Source organism: Aulostomus chinensis, chromosome 7 (assembly GCF_037954235.1).
Source record: "Aulostomus chinensis isolate RoL2024-O1b breed Wild chromosome 7, RoL_Achi_v1.0, whole genome shotgun sequence".
NCBI lineage: Eukaryota > Metazoa > Chordata > Actinopteri > Syngnathiformes > Aulostomidae > Aulostomus > Aulostomus chinensis.
The window spans coordinates 13811599-13834553 of NC_141326.1; the positions used below are offsets into that span (position 1 = coordinate 13811599).

The 22955-nt window shown below is 42.2% G+C and overlaps 1 protein-coding gene across 1 annotated transcript; it reads right to left on the reverse strand.

The window, feature by feature from the left end:
* Positions 1-6069: 6069 nt before the first annotated feature.
* On the reverse strand, positions 6070-22474 carry calb2a (calbindin 2a). Its single transcript, XM_086208573.1, has 11 exons — positions 22277-22474; positions 18525-18601; positions 18355-18444; positions 16510-16590; positions 14536-14592; positions 12535-12612; positions 10533-10588; positions 10356-10395; positions 10208-10261; positions 7673-7744; positions 6070-6539 (listed from the first exon to the last, which is right to left on the reverse strand). The coding sequence occupies exons 1-11, from the start codon at positions 22368-22370 to the stop codon at positions 6423-6425; spliced, it is 816 nt and encodes a 271-aa protein (XP_086064699.1). The 5' UTR covers positions 22371-22474; the 3' UTR covers positions 6070-6422.
* Between the last annotated feature and the right edge of the window lie 481 nt (positions 22475-22955).

The window sequence follows — 22955 nt, forward strand, 5'->3', positions numbered from 1 at the left end:
TCTCATAGTACTTCCTGTATTCCTTGAGGATCAGCTTTCATATGTTCTTCTTGACCTATCTAATATTGGCTGGGTGGTGGGGAATAAACAGTAACGGGCCGTTGGGACGTTGCCGTGTGGAATTATGACGACGAAGATCGTTAAATGTCACCATACAAGCCGAGGAAGAGGAAGCTCCTTCAGTCAATCAGTGCTCGGACACGAGTAGATATGCAAATACGGCTCTGAGTGACCACAGTGGATTTCGTGAGACTATTTTATAGCAGTATTTGATTCCAAAACAGTATTTTGCCTTTCAACTCCTCACATATAGGTTTCTTGAGCTTACGCAGATGTTTTTGTTCCCCTGCAGTGCTTCTTTGTGACTCCAGAATGCAGAGAGAACCAGCCACTCATATCTAGCTTGAAGCTAATGATGACTGATGGCTAACAACAGCAAACTATCCAGAAACATCAGTTTACACAGGCTTAAGCACATTGTTTGGTATAAACCGCATCTTCTGTATCCAGGTGAGCCCATCGGTAATCCAAGAAAACACTTCTATGATATAAGCCAAAAAAAAAAGTCTGGTTCAGTGCTTTCATGAGCGACTGTGAGCGCAATGAAATGAGAACTGGTAAACGATCATTTTTGGATCGTTTTACGGTTTCAGTTGCAATTCGCTTCAAGTTAAATGTATGCGGCCAGCTCTTTTCACATTCTGCACAATGAAGTGATGCAGGAAGGGAAAGCATTGTTGTAAGGTCAAGACACATACTGTATTTGCACTTGAAGGGCAAAATAATCTTTTTGGGTCAAACATCTCTAAATTCTTACATTTCTAAAGCTAATTCAACAAAACTAGTGCAAGGCCCTGGTATCTGTGTCATCACAAAACACTGAAGCCATCCAATCCATTATAACGTGATGATATTTCACTTTCGTTACTGGACCGTCTTCATCTATTGCTTCTTTACGTACCTGCAGCGACAGACTCTGTTCAGCATCCAACAGAGAAAAAACTCATTTTTGGTCTTCAGTGTGAATCATTCATCTAAACGACGCTCAACTTGTCACTGAACTTCCTTTGGACACAACATGGCAGGTTTGAAAATGATTGGATGAACCGTTGTTGAAATGGGAACACACAGACTTGTTACTGACTTTCTCACATAAAAGAAAATACTAATATTTACAAAAACGTCAACTAAATTCTTTTTCTGTGAATCGACCATGAGAGCTTCAGTGAGTGATGCTGGCTAAACAGAGAAGCTGTAAAGGAAAACTCTTCTGGTCCCTACTTGTTGTAATGTGAACCCTTCAGAACCAACGCAGGGTGAACTTTTCCTCGATATAACCAAAGAGCTGTGATAAATTGTTAGCCTCCCTCTCCGAACGAGACCAGCCTGCTGCGGTGCAGGTTTGTTTTTGTGTTACAGGTCTACGGCTAATAAGTATTTTGCTGTACGGAGGCGAGTGTGCATGTGCGGAATCTACATGTAGGTTGAAACATCCATTTTCAATCACTTATTTAATTCACATGTGCTATATTTAAATAGATCATAAATAAAATAACAGGGTGCCTTTCATCACTGAATAAATCATGGCTGTTATCCTCTTATATTCACAGTCTCCTCTCTCTTTCTCTCCGGTACAGTGTCATTTGCAGGTTCTATCACAGTGCTTTATCACACTGGAATACTGTAGGATTCAGTGTGTTTACATACATCTTATTCATACTTCCACTGAGCTGGTCAGTAATTGAATTTGCTTGTGTAAACACTACTTACATTAACCTACAACCATTCATGCCCCCCCCCCCCATCATGTACATCCCAGGTTTACTTATATATAAGGATGAACAAATGCTTGTGTCCAAAAATTCTTTTGCCTTTGAAACAGGTTAAAAGAATAGTTGAATAGTTCTGCTAGCACTCTGTTGGATAACAAAGTCATCAATGTCAAATCTGCACCCAGATGGTAGCAGATGGTGGTGTGTAGAAAACAGCGTCCAGGGACCGTAGATGCCTCTTCCTTCTGCGTCCCCTTTATCTCACATCCCACTGCATCATGCAGGTTAAAGATCACCGTGACGTTCCTCTTGAGAAGAGCGCAACGGTGCTTTACAACTGATCTACAGCGGGCGGGAACACAGTCAGCCTACCTCTGTTAGGATACTGTTCCCATTCATCCATCCATTTTCTTCCACTTATTCTGGTGGGGGGGGGCTGTAGCCTATCCCAGCAGCCTTCAGGTGAGCGGCCGGGCTCACTGCAGGGCCAACACATAGAGACAGACAACCATTCACACTCACAGTCACACCTACAGTCAGTTTAGAGTATCAATCAGCCTCGTTCCCTCTTGATGTCTTTGGACTGTGGGAGGAAGCTGGAGTACCAGAGAGAACCCACACAGGAACAGGGAGAACATGGAGACTCCACACAGAAAGATCCTGAGCTGGAGCCGGGACTCAAACCCGGAACCTTCTTGCTGTGAGGTGACAGCGCTCAGTGCCGCCCCATGATACTGCTTCCCCGAAGAAAAACAGTTAAAACAAGGTCACAGCACATGGAGATCATGGTTAGTGGGGTTTTTTTTCTCTTTGTTGTTGCTGTTATTTTGGTATGTTTTTAGGTTTGCGGATCATGATGAATTTGATCAAGTAGCCTAGTGACAGGTGGCTTCTGCTTTCCAGGGTGACAGATGCAAAATTGTTGGGAGAGATTTGTCATGTGTGGCGCTGGCACCTGTCCAATCCCTCACCAGCTGCCTCTTCGGCAAAATGTATAATTAGCCTATTTCCTTCAAAACATTAAATTGTTTTCGTTTGCTTCTAAGTAAGACCATCTTGGAGAGGGAAAGAAACATACTTTCTCTTAATGTAAACCTTTTCTTGCATGAAAATTGCAATTGAAAATATTTCTTTGTTTTGCCGTACATTTCTACTTGGCTTATAAGCTAATGCTAAAGTTTGCTTTCTGGCTTAAACTGCAGTTAAGTTTGCTTATTAACTTTGGCTTACTCTGACCTGGGGCTTGTCATTAAGTCTGTCATTATAAAACCGGATTTTACTGTAATGTGTAGCACAATAATGAACATGTGCGTAAGCTTAGTGCGCATTGCACCATCATTTATGGCAAAATAGTCCTAGTCCTTACAACAAAGGTGGTTAGCTTGGTAGCTTATTTTCTTTGTCAAATCTTGGAGAAGTTAGCGTCCTTGAACAACATGAATGCTCTCTCCATAATGACAAAATGTGAGTCAACTTTAACATTTTTTTTTTTTAAAGAATTCATCGCAGCTGCTGAAGGTTGAGTCAGTAGTATGGTTCCTTCTAGCTTGTCAACACAACACCATTTAGCACGAGCTAAAAACCCTGGCTAGGACAGGCTAAATGCCAGCTAGCACAAGCAGTATCCACCACACATGTCTAGAGGCCCATAAGTGATGATTGAGCTCCATTGATTTTGGACAACTCAATATTTTATTTTTTAATGAAAATGCTGCAGACGCTGACCTTTTACTATTGTCGACAAGAGCGTGAAGCGTAAAGTCCCATCTAAAAGGTGACAGGACCTTCTTTTGGACCCATTGTGATCAGAGAGATTCACTATATTTTGTCAACGTATTGAAGGATGCTTGTTTTCCTCTGATGACGTTGGGGGCTGAATTGAAACGGTTGACATGCTGGTTTTGGATCTGGGGCCGTATTTAGCCAATTTTCCGTGTACCCCCGTGAAGTCACCTCCATGGTTTTCTCTTCTTGTTCCTTCAGCTGAATGCTTGATATGTATTGCAAAGTTTGGCAATGGATGGCTGTTTACACATTAAATATTTAAAGAGGACATTTTCTCTGTGCACAGAAAAAAAATGGATAGGTTTGTGACATCACAAGAATTTTGGGGGATGATTCTGGTCCAAAGTTCTGCAAATCCAACCATAGTAAGGAACTTTGAAGCCTACTGGTACCCTCGTCTACTAAAACCATGTTGGAAACGTGCAACGATATTATTCAGCGGGTTTGTTAATTGTATTCTTCTCTAGTTGTGCGATGACATTGTGTTTCAGCACATTATGCTCTTCTTTGGTTGTGTCTCAACTTGACAAAACAAACTGGACTTTGCTGTCACAGCCTCAATTGTCCTGTTTAAATTGAGCTATTAATTAGATTGATTTTAATGACGCTACAACTGTTACTGATTCACAAAAACAACAATATTATTAACAAAAGATTTCCAATCAGCGAAAACGTAATCATATTTTCAGTGATACAGACACTTTTCTTGTGCGGCTTCATGTCATACGAAGATTTAAATGCCTCTGATTAATTGATGTATAGGTTTGCACCAGCTTCGCTGTGAGATGGGAAATTGTGTGCTTGCTGTATTATTCAGATGGTGTTAAAAGCATGCCAACTCAATTACAGGAGTTTTACTAGAAATATGATGTCTTGTCCTGCTATCCTCAACAGAAGAGTCGTAACTCAGGAGCTGGTACCCTCTCCCCCGGAAAATGTCAAGGCTTCAAACGTTTTTCTTACTCGTCATTTTCAATCATTTTTAAGGTTTTGTACTTTTGTTTTATTGCAGAATCTCTTTTCATGCTTGTAATGACATGCTAAGCTTCTGAGACGCACCGGGCCTTCGTTTTTCGGAGAGATAAAATCAGAAGATTAGACAAGTTGCCCCCATGGAAGTCTTTCTTACCTCCTTGTGTTTCCACCTGTGGTCGTCTGTTTTTACGTCCAACTTTCTTCAGCTTTATGCAAAAACTATACTGGAGCAGTCAGCTTCTCAAGTGTAAACATCATATGATGCAGATTTGGATGAAAGGATGTATCCAAGATCGATTTTGTTTTTAACAAGAAAGGATGTTTTTTAACGTTTAATCAGATTCACACATCCTGCACACGGACAATAGCGGCAGATTGGCATATAATCGAGGTGTGAGCTATTTCCCACTGATGTTTTGTGGCTGTTAATCTTTTTTCCTTTTCTCCAAATCCTATGACACAGTTTTTCATGTTTTTGGTACGGTCTGTGTTGCATCCTGCAGTTTTCTTGTCACTGTCACCAACTCTATATGGCAGCCATATTGGACCCCCCCCCCCCCTCCCCCCACTTAAATATCTTGAATATTTTTATGGGATTTGATTCATTGTTTGGTTTCATTTGTCCAACAAGACAGGGAGCTTTAATTGAGAAACGTTCAATCTGAAATGTTCACTTCCTGTGGCGGCCATATTGGATTCTTGATTTTTACAAAATTCTTCATATCTCAAACATGCCTTGATTGATTTTCTGCTTCATGCTGTGGTACTTGAATATTTCACTGGTGAGAATGGTGAGGAATAATCATGTGAGGACGAGAACATTCGATTCCACGTATGAACGTTCCGGGCGATTGATCACGTCTAGTTTTTAAATGTTTTTTCAGACTGAGGTCTTTTTGAACTTCATCGCTTCCTCCTTTATAAGCCTCATGATGAGATAAACAGTGCGTTGATTCGATATTGATTTTACATTGACAACTTCAGTTCGGACTTTTAGTTTTGTGCAGCTTCAGCAACCCAAACGGAGGAAAGGAGTGTTTTGTTTGGACGCCTCATTTATTCACCCGAGTGGAAAACGCAGCCTCGCAGTGCGGAATCAGCAAGATCGCTCTGCTCATTTCTTCAGTCATTTTCATGATGCAACCAGGAGAAAGAAGATATCATGAAGGAAAACAACCACCACTCCTATCATCCTCCAGTGTTCCACTGCATCAAGCAATGAATCTGCGGGGAGAGTGTCGGAGGTGGCGGCGGTGAACAGTCGTTCACACTCCCTCCGCTGAGTCCAGTTTGACTGTCTGAATTTACTGTGGCTTTAAATTGAGCGTCATCCTGCTCTTGTTGTGACCGTGCCCATCGTTAATCCTTTTAATGTGGGTGCTACTGTGCTAAAGGCAAGGGAGCAGTTAAAAGCTGCGAGGACCTGATGGAAGTTTTTTATGCAGGAGTTCGGCACAACGTAGGGGAGCTGGGACGCGGCTCTCTCTTTCTATCCGGCGCCAAAAAAATGATGTTTGCACAACAGCAAAATGTTTTTATCGTAAGACACTTTATTAATGTTCTGAATTGACAGTATCAGCCCAAAACAAACATTGAAAATTAAATAATATGTCATGGGAATGGAACAAGAGTAAGCTAGATGTTTCAGACGGGTCATTGTCAGGGTTCAGAGGGTTTCATCAAGAAGAGCTGTTCTGTGCCGACAGTGCACTTATCATTCATTCCGAAGTTGTAACTTTAGGGGGATGGGGGCAGGGGGGCGGGGATGATGGGAAGGGGTGTTCGCCACATGCACCTGGTATTTGCTGCCAGGCAGCTGGAAGTGGGTGTGTTATTGGGAGAGCAAGGCAAGCAGAGACAACATGATATGCAATAGGGGAGGAGGAGGAATCACATAATTGGCTCCCTGCAGAGGACGATTTCCAGCTCGCCGCGGTACAGCTTTCCTCCGTCAGACAGGCTCATGATGCTCTGCTTGTAGCCCGCCAGGTTCTTCAAGTCCACCTCCTGAACGTCAGACAGGGAGAGATGAGAGACTCAGTAGAGCTGATGAGGCATCGGGCCAACTAGTGACATGAGGCAAGTCAACTTAGCGCAAGAAATCTATCTTCAGTGTCCTAGTTGCTCTGATTACTTCTGTGCCAAACCTTCTGTTGTGTCCGTAGGATGTTTAACAGTTGGTGTCAAAATCTCTGGTGAAAGGGAACAACAGATCTAGATTTGGCCGGAGAAGCTTCCTCTTTCTAGGAGCTGAGGAGAAAATTCCAAATAAAATCTATCTGCCCCAGAAAATAATAGCCAAGCTAAATCTATCGATAAGAGAACTCAACCACTTTCTCGTATTTTTGAAAAATCGGCTCCAGACAAACTGTCTAAGCCCGATCCTGATTTAAGACCCGTTCCCTGCACTTATCTTGATCTGTCAGCTCTTGAAATATCAGTATGATCCAATAAAAAGAACCTGGCTTATAAATAAGCAGCCTCCTCATGTCAGGAATGTGTCTCACTGATAAAATTTCAAGTGTCAACCCCGCTAGCACGGCAGGGCAACTCCTAATTTCTACCTTCATTCTCAAACTGGACAAGATCATAAGCCTCAGTCGTAAAAGGTGGTGTGACTTTCAAGAAGTACAAGAGGTACAAAACACGTCAGGAGCACAGAAGTGCAGGGACACCGAGCCATTAGCTTTGCGTCCCGTCCGTAAGACTAAATCAAGACAATAAGACCAAACTGAAGCATCAGGAATGAGGCCTGGTTTACGTCCACCGATTTCTTATTTTGCTATTTCTCCTAAAGGAAGAATTAGAATCCATTTCTCAGGATGAAAAAAGATAAGAAAGATTTTTTTCTGACAAGACAAAGGAAAGACTTTCCTCTAAAAATCTTTATGTTTTAGGTGAAAAATTAGCTTTTACTGACGGAGGACTGTTCTTTTTGTACGAGCAGCTGCAGCTGCTACAAATATATACTAAATTATCGAATTATTTTACTAAAATAATATAATCAATGTTATGAATGGAGCTCTTGCTCTCAGTTACTGGGAGTTGCGCGCTGCCTGTTCAGCTGTGGATAACTTCTGGAGAGCGGTGCGGAGAACATCGTAGAGAAAAGTCAAACATGTTCCAAGTCCTCATCTCACCATCTTGTTTTTCTGGTAAAGGTCTCGTAGCAGAGCATCCAACTCCTGCTCATCAATGTAGCCGTTCCCGTCCTGAAATGAGTCGACACACAATATAAATTTAGAAGCAGCACTTTAAGAAACAGCTAATTAACAGCGGTCTGCAGCGTCCTGATGCTTTTCTAAATAGTGGGATTGTGATTTTTGATATTTTAAGCACTGTTCTGCTGCTCTTCAATATTTAATGGCGGCAAACATGAAGGCGATAGAGCAGGTCATGACTGACGACCCCTGGACTCACAACCTCAATTTGGAATTTAGTATGGGGCCACTTTGTTCAGTTTGAGGCCATTCTGGTCAAATCAGGAGCTGTTTCAGATGTGTTTGAGGCGTCATACTCTTGTGAGGTAAACCACGCTGCCCTTCTACTGACAATCTCTCAGGTCTCTGCCGGTGTGTCAGCTGAGGCTCATAACAAAATGATGAATGTAATTACACATTTAATGTTTCATATGCAGAATGTACATGAATCGACCCCTGTGCCTCATATATAATAGAACACTCCTCTCAGTCCCTTTACAGTGAGTAGAGTGCTGGACCCCAGACCAACCTGATGTGACATGACCCCCCCCACCCCCACCACACACACACACACGCACGCACACACATTTCTTGGCACATGGGTCCACTCAGTGACATTCTTAGTGTCTCAAGACCCCACAGAACATCTCCTTCCATCTCACTACACCCTGATGATGCGTCCCAATTCAATCACAAATATTCTGCAGCATTCCCTGTTTAATACTGTTGACGGTGCAAAATGGCCCAGTGCCTAATGTACTGTACAGCTTTGCCCTACTGGGAGATGATACACTTAACACAAACACACACCACGAAACAACTGCAGCCAATTTGAAATATTTCAACCTCACACACACACACCTACAGAGCAATGGTAGCATGCGCTTTTGCTGAGAAGGTAAATATGAGTGCTTTCGTGAACTACCAATTGAAAATAAAGCATGTTAGAGCTGCAAGGCACGACCAAGACACACTACCAGTTTACTTCTCACGTGGAGCTTTTTTTTTTTTTTTCTTTTTTTTCTTTAACATGGGCAGGTGTGCGTGAGCCTCCATGTCCTAGAGGGACAGGAGCACCGAGGCTCAAAACAAAGATTTTACATATTCATGCGTTTGACAGAAGGGAGCCTCAGAGAGCCGCGCAAATTGACTCGAGAGTATTATCTGTGTTTCTCTCATTTCTGCTCTTTTAACCCTATAAATACACACTTCATTCTCCCACCTCCTATCACCATCCGTGCCTCGAGCTCCATGTTAACAATACAGACACAAAATGGCTCCACAGTGCAACCCAGCTAACAAGTAGAACTGTTCAATCCAATTTGAATCTACTAAAGTTCCTTATTATATTTACCAAGATAAAACAGTTAATGGCAACACTTTATAAGGCAGTTTCAGAGTGTATCTTCCATATATTAACATACAGTTACCCAAAACACTGTGTATCCTTCTTATATGAATCTCTACATGGAAAATTCCTGACCCGTCAGTCCCTACTGGTACATAACGGTTCAGTTTGTCTGCTTTATGTAGCTCTTTTTTGGAGCGCAGCCAATGTAACGTTAAGACTTCTGTCGAGCTAAATACTGTTGCCTGTGTCTCGACACAAATCAGTAAAATTATTCAAGGCCGAAATTTGAGAAAGCAAGTACTTGGGGGGAAAAAAAACAAACAAAAAACCCAGAACAAACATCCACAGAATTGTTAGAAAGGTGCAGAGAGAAAGTCAAAATTTACCCCAAAAAATACAGTTTGACATAATTACTTAATTATTTTTATCGGGTCCAAAATATTCATTATATTTACAAATGTTCAAGATGTTTACGTTCCAGCAATTTGGCAGACAAACTCTTCTGGATCTCGGAGCTTTTAGCATGAACACATTGATATCGCGTCATCTTCGCGTCATCACCTACCAGGAGCTCAGGGGCTGCCAGGTGCGGATAAACCAGAGAAATGCCTGAGAAGCGTAAGGCTTCATTCTGTTGTCAGTGTTACCAGTGAGCACCCTGCCTGTTTCTGCTTAAATATGCTCCACACTAGGAATGACAGTAAGGATTGAGCTGGGTTAGGAAGTGCTCTTCGTCTCAGCCAGCAGGTTCTCAGTTTTTTCAAAATACTTCAACAGTGCCGTTGTCCCTCTAAAATAACCCACGAGTACTACAGTAGTAGGAACTGGTATTTTATGCGTATTGTAATATTGGGAAGTTTTACTCTGGATGTAAGTGCAACCCAATTATTCCCAGCGCCCGTGATGTTCTACCGCAGCCCTTTGTGGCTAAACTCAATAGATTCATCTATTGGATCCTGATGAAAGTGACTGTTCTGTCCTGCGTGTGCAGTCCGGCGTGAAACCATTCTGAATACATGGACAAAACCTCCTGAGAAAATCTGGAATGTCAAGAGGAGATAATCGGATTTAAAATACACTGAAAGCCCTAAAACACATAATGAAAAGTAAACAAACAGTGTTACCTTGTCGTAGTACATGAAGATGGCATTGAACTGCTCACTGGTCAGCTTGACACCCTGTTGAGAGATTTGACGTTCGCCATCAGAACCCAGCATCAAGTCTTTGACTCAGTGAGGGCTTCTCTCTCCCTGCAGTGTATTTGTGTCTTACCTGGAATTTGAGTAAGAAATTCTCCTGAACAGGGAGCAGCCTGTGATAGAGGAGGACTTCATCAGCGGACACAATAGTCGTTCAATTATTCAGAGCCGGCGGCGGCGGCAAACGAACGGCAGACAGTGTGTTTCGACATTAACGCAGCAGACTGAAGCGAGTAAAACTGCACATTACCTCGCCATCTCTGACAGGCCCAACTTTCCATCTCCGTTCAGATCAAACATCCTGAGCTACAAAGAAGAGGAAGATAGGAAAAGTCAGAAGGGAGGAAGGAAAAAAAGAAAAATGGAAGTTGTTTGATTGGCGTATATGATGTCAAGACGAACGCAAATGTGCTCCAACAACTGAGAAAAGCCAGCCAGGACGGAAAGTCTCTACCATAAAACTTGGTCATGAAAATCTGGAAAACTCAAGTAATTCAAAAATAACAATTTTCAGTTCAGAATATTAAAAAAAAAAAGAATAAAGTCAGATAATTTGGGAAAACTAATAGAAATTTGCTTCACTGCTTATTTGAGCATTTGTGTTTCTCCTCTGTCTTCTGGTCGATATTTGTTTCTTAATTAGCAAACCTCATAGTTAATCATTCGCCTTAGTTCAATCACACAAATACGTTTTTTTACATGGATTTTTCTGTTTGTTGAATATGTGTAAACAAACGTTTTACATAATATCCAATCATTAAATGAACTGTTAATTAATACTTTAAATTCCCCACATTTCTCATAAAAATGCTGTTCTCCATTTTATTTCAAAGTTCCATCATCCTCTATGTTATTTGAGTAAATCTACATCTTGACCATCTTGTCCTGTTCAATCCAAATTAAAACTTAAAAGCGCTCCTCATTTTTCAGTATCTGACAGATATTCATTCTGGATCCAACCTCCAAAACTGGTATTTTTCTAACAGTTTTGGCCCATGCAGCTCTACGACTCCTCCATTCATCTGCGAAGAGGAATAATGACCACGTCTGTCTACTGTATGTGAGTTCAGGGATCTGCCTCAGCAAACCAGGTCAGGTCAGCTCCGAGGCCTCCAGGAAGGAGCAGATGTGAGCACATCTGGGCTGTAATCTCACAACCTGCAGGCCACAAAGGCTTCAGAGACCAGTCAGGCACACAGCACTGCTGCCACCAACACCCTGGGTCCTCTCGCACAGCCTGTATTTCAGATTTTAGCCGTTATTAAAAGAAATGTGTGTTTGTCTTGAATGTTAAAAGCGCGAACACGAATTCAGGCAGGCCGCAGTCATCTGTCATGCTCAGCCTTCATCCTCCCGCACCACCTGACCATCAGCTGATCCTGTACACCAACCAAAGTCACACGCAAATGGTGAGAGAGCTTGTTAAGCTGCGCCCCTGTAATCCCCTCACTCACTCACTCACTCACTCATGCTAAACAGCATCCTGCACATCCTCCTCTTCATCCATTTCTTCATTCTTCCCCCGTTTGGTTTTCTTATGTTGTGTTGTTTTTTATGTTGCTGGTGTTCTTGTATTTCAGGTTGACGTGTGTTTGCACCTCCATCTCAGCAAACTGATTGAAAACGCTGCAGCCACGCTCAGAACCTATCACATCTATTTTAAAATCATCTCATTGGCTCCCATTTTTTTTTAGGGTCGATTTTAAACTTTCAGTGATCACTGTTAAAGCTCACAGGGGGTTCGCTCCATAATATATCGCTGACCTCCTGAAGGTCCTCCGGTTTGTTGTTCCAGATCATCCCTCAGTTATGGAACGACCTCCTGGAGGAGATCAGGGAGCCTGAATTGCTGTCTCCTTTGAGGTCACTTTGAAAACTCCCTCTTTTGGACTGGCTTTCCATGACTTATATTACCTTTACTTTATTAACTTTATTGCATTTTTCTTAAATGTTTGCTTAGTGTTTAATATTACAGCACTTTGTGACTTTTGTTTGAAAAGTGTTTTCTACACTGGAGTTTTTCATGATTATTATTATGATTATAATAATTAATTACCATTTTCTTCTATGCTTTTGCAGTGAAATCATTGGCACATTGAATTTAAAACCGCTGGTCAAATCAGTCTCACTCCAGTAAGCATGTCAAAGATGTGACAGTAAGCTCTCAATGGTGAGTCTTGACGGACTCTGTGTGTGTGTGTGTGTGTGTGTGTGTGTGTGTGTGTGTGTGTGTGTGTGTGTGTGTGTCTTACTATGGTCTGTGTGTACTCCTGAAGCTTCTGTTCATCGTAGTGTCTGTTGGCCTTTTCCAGTAGATCTGACAGGAAGCCCTGATTGACAAAACAAAAAATGTAACTTGAAAATGATTTCCCTTTCTGCAAATTAAATGTTCAAATAAAAAATGTAATCAAAACAACCCCAGTAATTTTCATGCTCCTACGTTTAAAGCCCGGCGGTGGGGCGAGGACACTTCAACAGACGTCTTTGCTTCAATCGTTACAGACACAAAGTTATGTAACAAGCGGTACATTGGCGGTGTGACACACTCTCCTTGTTTTCTCTTATGGAGGATTTTCATGTTTTTTATTTTTTTATTTTATTTTTAATAAATCAAAAGATGAGACGAAAAGAAGAATAACGAAAATTATTGTCTCATTACCTGAAATCTATTCTTACATTATTTGCGCAACGGAATTTTTTTCCCCTTCAGCCATTTTGGAATGAAAGAGCAGCCTTGATAAGCACAGGTTTATTTATCTCATCAATGAGGGAAACAGAAGGGAAGCTTCGTGAGAGTCACTAGTAACACGTTGCTGTGTATCTCCATGTTAGCCATCAGCTCTCCGTGGTCGCATCTGCATTTTTTTCAATCTACCACACCTGAGCATCTCATTTGCACCTGATTTGGCCCAGAAGAAAACTGATCCCATGGGCAGCCCAGCAGCCCTGTATGAACAGGAAATGTAGCTACTGACCCCCACTGATGTACCCCCCCCCCACACACACACACACAAACACGCACGCGCACAAACACATGACATCTTCTGAATGGCGTTGAAAGCAATGTAATTTATGCAGTCTGTACATCGGAAACCCCATATATATATATATATATATATATATATATATATATATAGCTGAGAAGAGCTGTGTTGCCTGTGGGATGCCTCTTTTTAATGCCATTATCTTCATGCCGTGAGATAATTGCATTAAAATAATCAATTACAGAAGCTTCCATGATCCCGTCTGTTAGCTAAACATGAAGCAGGCCCAATCAAACTGACTCTATTCGTTCAGCGACTTCACACGAGGGAACAGGCCGTTTTCATAGCCAATAGTTTGGCCCATACGGCACAGTCAGGTGCGATCGATAGTAGTGTTAAATGTGTCACAGTTACCAGAGGCCTCCCAAATAGAACAGGGTGTAATCAATGTTAATTACAAGCGGATTTAACCTGTAATGAGATGTCAAAGCACATGGCTAAGCTAATCCTGCGCTGGCTACAGCAACATTTGCACTAAAATCAAACACATTTAACATTTTGTTCCAAAGCGTCAAACCGTTTCTTTTACACCGCCTGAAATTAAGGTTGAAAGATAATCCTGATACAGCTGCAGTTCTTTCTTTTCTTTGCTTCTTTTTAAAAATATAAAACAGCTTATTGGTAGAAGACACGTCTCTGATTCTATTCCTCCTTGTTGATTAAATTTTGTTTTAAAAATGCACGATATGCAAAATGTGTCATTTCTAAAGTTTAACAGCTGAACACAACATGAGTCAGTACGAGTAAATTCTCAGTGTTTCCTCGTCACTCTCGTCTGTCTTACATACTGGATCATAAAAATGTTGGTTTGGTTTGGCCTCTTCGTCTCTTTTCTTTTATCAGTGCAAAAATAAATAAGAACTGCCTACAAATCAAAAAATGGAGTCCGTGCTTGGTATGCGAGTGGAGAAACAAATTAAAAGAAAAACAGTAAAACAGAGGATTGGTACAATTGTTTAATAATCACAGGGTTAGAGGTGAAGACAAGGGATTTGCTTGATCTGACCACAGTTTAGGATGAGTGCTTTGTTTGTGAGTCAGTGTGGTTGGGAGGAGAAGCAAGGAAAAAAAAATCGATCAAAATAAGCATGACCAAGTATACAGATGAGTAAAAATAATCAGGATGAATTTGAAAATCAATTGCAAATGATTATAAAATGATTCTAGCATTTCAAGTTGAATACCCATGCCAATATATCTAAAACATACCTTCAATTCGTTTGCTTCGATATAGCCGCTGCGGTCTGTATCGTATCGCCGCCATGCCTGAAAGGAATCAACGAAACCAAAGACAAACTGATTTGCAACCATTTTCTCAGCACACTCGCCTCCTGGGTGATTTGCATTTCTTCACCCGTATAAATCCTCTCTGATCGAAGCCCAGCTAGTTGTTTAACTGCTCTAAGAGTTTTGATTTTCTCTGCAGAGAGAGGAAGAGAGCAGAGCAGAAATTGTTGGTGGGGACGACAACAAAAGCCTGAAGCGTGACTGTAATCACACAGTTTTCAATACAATTCAACCGGAGAGGAGGGCAACCGATGGCAGGGAGAGAAATGAGGGGAGAAAGTAATTTTAATGAATGTTTTAATCTAGCAGCTGTCCATGTCAAAAGAAGGACTCCTTATCAAAGATGGATGGTCCTCTTCCTCCTCCTCCTCCTCCTCCTCCTCCTCCTCTGCTCCTCCTCTGGGCTCTGCAGAGAGGAGCTACAGTGGTCTTATCCATTATATATGACCCTGAAAATAGAAGGTTCTGCTTCCTCATTCTAACCCTTTAAAAATCTCTCTGCCCACTTCCTTGTCCCCGCACCCTTCAACAAAGACTGATTAATCCCCCTCTCTTGTTCTGTGTTCTCTAACTCCAGGTCTCAACTTTCCATCGACATTTCATTAAGTCCTCTCTCTGCTGTGTCTGCTTTGCCCTTTGTATCTGTCTCCTTCGCCACACCTTCTCTTTCATTCATTCTCCTTCTCCCGTTTCATTATTTCAACTGGATGTGCACAGGGGACAAGGGCAGCCTCTTTCTCACTTCTAATTGGTTTCTAATTGGCTCCGATCTTTAATGGCGCCGGATCCGACATGAAATCTGCCATTTTCCCATCTATGGAAGGTATTTTGCGGAATAAATGATTTCCTTTTTCTGGTACCTTTCAACACACATCTTGCTCTCCAGAAGGCTTTTTGTTACTCTGACTAGCATTCATTATTCATGACACATAGCAGCACCAAACTTATTTATACTGTACTTATTCATATATAAATGGATCTCAAAAACTCAGCTGAGAAGAACAGAAATTCTTATTTTCTTCCATCCCCCATAAATCACCAGTGTTAACCGTTTTGTTACTGCAGGGTAGGCAGCTAATGTCCTGCTTCTTTGGTAATTTCGCTAATCATTACTGACTGTAATTACTGATAGATAGTAATAGTACACGTTATTTAGCTCTACTACAGTCCATTTAGCAGAGATGTACACAGATAATTTTCCCCTGAACTTCACACTTCACCCAAAAAGTGTCAGGTACTCATAAACAGGTGTCTTGAGCTCATGAAGACCTTTTTTCACTGCCTGCATCTTTTTTTTTTTTTTTTTTGTGACTCCACAACACAGAAAGAGTTAGCGATGAACATTTAGCTTGAAGCCAATGGAGAATGAGGGCTAACAACGGCTAAAGCAATAAAACAACAGCAAAACTGCTCAAAAACATCGATTTAAAAACTCTAAAAAAAACACATCTCGCAGTATAATCCGCATCTTCTGTATCCAGCGGTAAAATTAGTAATCCAAAAAAATGTTCTCTCTTTTTTGGGGGGGAATTATTTTAGGTGCCTTAATTTAGGTGCAATTGGTTTATAATCCTGGTGACAAGTGAGCATAAAAGAGTTCAACTAACTGCTGGGATCAGCTGATGACTCCCAATCCACAACTTGTGTTTTTGGAGGGGACAGGAAATGAAGGGGAAAAAGGTGTAATTAATTCACCACCTCATGCTTCTAACTCACAGGGATTTGCACTGCAAGTCGTTCCAATTAGCACTCAGTTGCACAAAATCACACCTTCAGCCATACAAATAAATGGTCTATCATAAAATTAGCTGGCAGTAGAATGGAAAAAAGATCGAATAAAATGTTTCAGAAGCAACATACCTGTCATTGTAAACACTCTCAAAAACACACTCTTACCGCCATAAACTCAGCGCTGGAGCTGACAAACTGTCTGAAGCAGAGCAAGAAGTTCTCTTCAGTGGGGAGAATCTGGGCCAGCTGAAAGAGAATGACAGGGTGAGAACACAAGATGGAGGACCTCATATGCTGTCATAGAGGAGATGGAGACTGCAGCTTTTTGTCTGCAAAGCCTTAAATGGGCAACTTAGACATAAATAATAGAGCATCGTAACCTCAGAAACTGGGCTACGCCCAAGTTTAAACTTGAAAGTTTTTAAATCTACAGAAGAAGCCTTTACAATAGGTTTTCTCTCTCAAAGCAATAACGGATCTCGATTCCTGAGTTCACATGGTGGCAGCTGATTATCAAGACTGCAGAAATCCTCCCTCTTGTATTACTTTCAAATTATGTTCAGATCATAAAGACCACATTCATACAATCGACCGGGGGTATTGATCGGACCTCTGAAGCTCACCACTGCTACAGTACCGTAATTACCATCGCTTTGTCCAAACCTTTCCTCAGCTGACGGGGGGGGGGGGGGGGGGGGACAACAAAAAACAACAACATTCCATTCCAGTGAAATCAGAACACGCGGTGAAAGCAACATACTCAGCCGACTTGAGCACAGGCCATGGGAACGTTCTCTTAGAACATCTGAAGGAAATACCTTTGTTTGAACAACAGGAACCAGGATCAAGATCCCCCCCCCCAAAAAAAAGTCCACCTCAGGATGTAGGTCTTTCTTTCCAGGGACTATGGTGGATTTTTTTTCCCTGCAGAACATTTCTGATCGGTTCCATACTCACTGCGTTTCATTGAAAAAGTCAGAACATCTGCAAATGTTCAGTTTATCGTTGCAATACTATGGATTCACAAGTAGAGTCATGGACCAATGACAGGTAGAACCCGTGACCTGCAATCATAACCTGCAGCCTTGTTTCAAACGTCAGCCGATTCACACGTGTCATCATCTTCAGTCAACAACCTGCCAAAGAAACCTTCGTAGTTCCAGGAAAATTAGGACCTGTCATTAAAGTCACAGGAACTTCTTGTCAAAAATGGCTTTTATTCCGTCTCTTTCTACAATCGGCTGAGCTTAGCATGAAGACCGAAACCAGAGTGACCATAGTTAGGTGGCTATATAGAGTACAAAGACATCAAAATGAATCTATCAGCACCTCAAATAAACATGTATAATTTGTGAAATGTGGAAAAAGCAAAAACAAACCCCAAAAACCCATAGGAGTAAAAATAAAGACTTTCTGGAGTCTTGGCAAAACAACTGAGGTTTTTCATTTTCTTTGCTTAAACGTGACTACATTTATATTTTATAGGAGTGCCTCCTGCATTTTCCGATCTGATCTCACAGAACAACGGGAATCTTGATGACCTTTTAACACATCACAACTTCTGTTAAAATTACACGCCAGCACCTCAGAAACAACAGTGCCAACAGGAAGCTGTTTAGGTTTCTCGCGTCGTGGCGCAAACCCAACATCCCTGGTTCAACGGCATCGTTCTGTTTCAGCGTTTGTTCAGTTCTGTAGTCCTGAAAACTTAATTCCATTATGAAACAACTTCTAGGCACATAGGCAGAAAAAAACAAAACACGTGTAGTTCAGGTTTAACTTGTGACGCATATTTCTGTACAAGTGGCGCAAAATCTGGTGTTCGTCGGGAACCGACCTCCGTCCCTCGCGTGGTGTTGCTGACTCAGGGAATTTGTGTTACCCACTTGAAAATGGATTTACCTTGTTTCATTGGTGGCGTGCAGATTTACGAGGTTATTCACGCATTATCCTCCGAACATTCTCATGTAGGGAAATCTAACAAGGGCATTTCCCAAACCGGTTCCTTACCTCTGACATCTCAATTCTTCCGTCTTTGTTCTTGTCGAACTTCTGCATGAACTCCTTCATCTTTTCTCTGAATGTTGGGTTCGAGGGGTCCTGGAAAACAACCCGGTGCTTGTGTGAACTTGGCTCAGTGAGTACAAATCCACGTCAAATCTCTAGAACTGCTCTCTCACCACCCCTGCGCCTCTCCGGGCCATCTCCAACTCCCTGAAGAAGTTCTCCAGCTCCTTCCCCTCGATGTAGCCATTCCCTGTGAGGCAGATCGTGTTATCACAACATAGGCTACCGTGCTCAGTACTGCTGACATGGAAAATCTTCATCAGCACAAGATGTGGTCGCAGTGTCACAGGTTTTGGTTTTGCCCCGGTATTGATTCAAACATGAGCCTTTTACCATTAACTCTCTTCCTTCCCCTCTGGCTCAATAGATCACTATGCTATTGACTGACATGATGCAAACTGATCACTCCTCCAAGACTGTGCGTTCAGTGAGTTGCGCACAAGGAGAGGCTATATATGGAAAAGTGCTTCTCTAGGATGTTGAAGGTGAAGATCCACGGGCAGCTTCTTATTCTCCACAGAGATCAATACCAGAGTTTGGCAAATGGGACTAATCAATGTGGATAAAAGGTAGGGATAAATAATACCAAAAATAACAGTTTCAGTCTATTTCTGTCAAGTTTTTAAGCTCATCATCAAATATGTTGTCAACAGTCTTAAATGTAATGTCTTAACCTTGCGTCACTGCGTGCCAGAAATGTTTTTTTTTTTAGCTTAGATGTCACTTATTTGTTGTTTACACCTCCTACGCTGTCCATCATGATTTCCTTTCCACTGTAACAAATCTTCCTTAAGAACCATGAAGTTAATTTTCTTATTCCTGCTGCCCTGACAGTCTCTATTGAGAGGACAAATGAGCTTGCCCACTTCACCCAGGTACCATGTGAATCCCTGCCAACGTTCTATCAACAAGCCTGCTGTATGGCTGGACAGATGGCTCCAAACGATGTGACTAGCTGCTTCAATAAAACCCTGGAAGGCAGAGCTGCCTCATTAAGCACTTACAAAGATTATTATGGTCTCAACTTCCTCTCCTCCTCCTCCTCCTCCTCCTCTCTCTCTCTCTCTCTCTCTCTCTCTCTTTCTCTCTCTCTCTATCCAACCGGCATCTTAGTTTCTTTGTTCTATCTGTGGACTTTTTTGAGCGTGTATATGGGCGTGCACGAGCTCCTCATTGATGTTATCGAAACTCATGAATACTAGCTCCGCTGTTTTCAGTAAGTGGGACAGTGAACGCCTCGCTGCTATTGAGCCTCCCTCCTGTGGGTCTTATTGACATTTAGTACTCTGGAGAGAAAACGCCTGCTTGACAATTAAACCGTGAGATGTGATTAACTACAAGGCAAATGGCATAAAATGACAATAAAAATAGATTTATGCATAGATTATGCCGGGGTGATGCCATAGACAGCATACATACACCCTACTGTTTGTGCTAGTCTTACGCTTCAAGGACTTTTTCTTCCCGGCAGCCTTTGAGCATCAACAATATGTTTAAGGGAGCGTGCTATACCGTATGCGCTGCAGGCTCATTACTGCTCGAGATACCTAACGCAAACTTTCTCTCTTTCATCATTTATACTGGATAATAAAGAGGTTATCAGTGTGCAGATGTTATAAAAAAAAATGCCAGTGGATAAAGTCACGGTTGACTTCAGCTCACTTCCAGATCACTCCATTCAAATGTCAAATCATGACTTTTATATGTCATAATGAAGGGACTCATTTTCTGCGCAGCTGTGAAAGAAGGCAGAGGGTTCATCAAATCACTTCGAGCCCATATACACACTCTTTGGGACTCTGCGTCCCAGGAGACGCCGGATCTGGTTTTAAAACTCCGCCCCCGAACATAAGACAGCTCAAAGTGGGCAGCTGTGCCAGATAGGTGCATGTTGAAAGACATTTACTGTATAAGAAAAAAAAAAAAAACATTTCAAAGGGGCATTTAGTCCAGCAAGTTCAAAGATGTTGTGCACCAACTGGGCCAGTTTCAGGAGGTACATGCTTAGCATCCATCTCGTTTCCAGGTTAATAAAAATAATTGACAGATAATGTTCTATAATTAGCAAAAGGAGCTGCATTTGCCTCCGTTTGCAGCTTTGAACTGATTGTATTGAAAAGGCCTGACAGAGACAGCAGAGGAAGATGAGAAGGATGCAGCGCAGAGGAGCAGCGAGAGCTACAATCCAGATGAGATTGGATCCTGGGCCGACAGGGGAATATGTGGTTTCATCATCTCTGGGTGCATCGCCTCTTGTGTATTTTTATCTTCAAGTCAGACATGTTTACTAAATCTGAGCAAACAAATTAGCTCTTCTTTCCTTCTGCGGAGCCAGAAGACACTCACAGTAATGAGAGGAGCAATCAAACACTCGCCAAATCTGTCGATGCGCTGCTCGTATTTGATTTGCAAAGTGGCCTCTTGCAAAGTGCGATATGTAAAATACCTCAGATTCAAACGCCTCTATGTAAAAAGGTGCTGGTGGGCCAGCTGGGAAAGTGACGCAAGAACATAGTCCAACTTTGTCTGCATGTCTCGTAGGGACCCCACCCTGCTCCTCAGTGCACCTTGATTTCCCGGTGGAATATGTCTCAGCACGTAGCAGGCATCAAAACAGACTGCGTTAACAATGAATCCTCAGGAGGGGGTGTGTTTGAAACAAACAGGTGCTGCACACTTGCCTGGTCCTCAGGTGTGTTGGACATCACACCTTAGTGGACTGGTTTACGAGTTGTTGTATTTACTTACACAGCGGCCTCTCACTATTTAACAGTTCATACAGTGATGCTACTTGCAGGACAATTAACCCCAAGAGATAATGAGAGAGAGAGAGAGAGAGAGAGAGAGAGAGAGAGAGAGTTGTTTTTTCTCACCCCCCCCCCAACCATCCGCTGTGTTTTTGAGTTTATCCAGGGTTTTAAAGATTCTTTCTTCAGCATTCTCATCAGTTCGCATCGTCCTCGACTGAAGTAAAAAACACGAGCTCCAGAATTAGACGCAGGAGGCTTTCATGACACTTCCAACACACCTTTGTCAGGGGAATAAGAAAACAAACAAACAAACAAACAAAAGAGCTCCTGCAATTTCCTAGCGTACAGACGGTATCTGCAGAGAAAATGTGTGTGCGTTCATCCAGACTGGGAATGGAGGGGTTGGGGGGGGGGGGTGCTGAATAAATGAAGACGTCTTATAAATTCATGCTGACATAAATGGAATGGATAAAAAAAAGATAAATCAATGTTTACATGAAGCTGCATCACCTGACTGTCACTGACCACAGAATCACTCCACGTCATTTACTGACCGTTAACATCCAAACTGATGACACCGCATACAAGATTAATTAAATGGCAAATTAATCCCAACACGTGAAGTGGTTATTGAACGCGTCAGCAGCAGGATGGAACTCATGACAAGACTTTCCCGTGCGCCCATGAAGCTTTAGCGTTCCCTTTTCGTGCTTATATCACGCAAACACGTATTGATGGCTCCTTAGTAAGACAGCGCGATCTTTCTTGAGGCTTGTGTGTTACATTTTTTTCTTAAAAGAAATGTTGGGATTGGCCGCATCATAAAATTCATTTTAAAAACTTTTAAAAGATGCAGATGAGATGATATAAAGCTCGTAAATCAACTGTTTTAAGTTGAAACGATCCATTTTAACTACTTTTCCGCCGTGAGAGAGATTAATGAAGACAAATGCAATTTCTGGACGGCAAAAGTTACAAAACATATTGTCTTTTTCTGGTGAAAGCGATTTTAATAGGATCTGTTTACTTTTTTTTCATTTTGCAGTAGAATCCACCTTCATATCTAATAAAATTTCGAGTTTCCGTATTTGGGATGGAAAACAAACGCGTCCTACCGTCAGTGTCGAAATGTTTCCAAATGTCGAGGAACTGGGATGCGGTGACCTCGGCCAGGTGCAGGTGAGGAGGCTGCTGCGCTTTGTTAGCCATGGTGCTCTCGACGGATGCTGCTGCAGACGCCAGGAAAATCCGCTTCTAACTTTTCTGCGTCTCTGTGCAAACCCACCTCACTCTGTGGCCCCGCCGCGGCGCCCGCTGCTTTTTAACTCCGGCGCAGGAGCGGCGCGTCAGCACAGCCGCTGGGGGCGCAATGGCACCAGCTACATCCATCCGAGCGAGCGTGCGTGTGTGTTTGTGCGTGCGTGCGCGCGCGTGTGTGCAGCTGAGCGATAGAACGCTGGCGCAGTGTAAGCATCAGTGTGTTTAAATGAGAGAATGCAGACAGTGAGCTGATTGTGTTGTCCTTGCATCATTATGATGTACAGTACATCTCATATGAGTTTGAGACTTTCATGAATGTACGCGAATTTCCATATTTCTGTTTACACCTAAGACGCGTGTGTATGTGTGTGTGTGTGTGTTTGCGCGCACGTGCGTGTTCCCTCCCTCTACATCTGTGTGTGTATCTAAGCGTGCAGCTCCCCGAGCCTGTCTGCCAGTGTGTGTGAGGCTTCAACAGACTTAATTAGAGCTCACACACTAATCACATTTCCCACTGCCTCCAGCTAGCAGTGA

Bases quoted from the DNA above. Each gene is read 5' to 3' on its own strand.
- calb2a (XM_086208573.1), bottom strand. From the start codon at position 22,370: ATGGCTAACAAAGCGCAGCAGCCTCCTCACCTGCACCTGGCCGAGGTC. The intron at 10,396-10,532 runs GTAATGTGCAGT...CCTCTATCACAG, and splicing joins GGCCTGTCAGAGATGGCGAG to GCTGCTCCCTGTTCAGGAGA. The intron at 6,540-7,672 runs GTGAGATGAGGA...TCTGACGTTCAG, and splicing joins TTTACCAGAAAAACAAGATG to GAGGTGGACTTGAAGAACCT.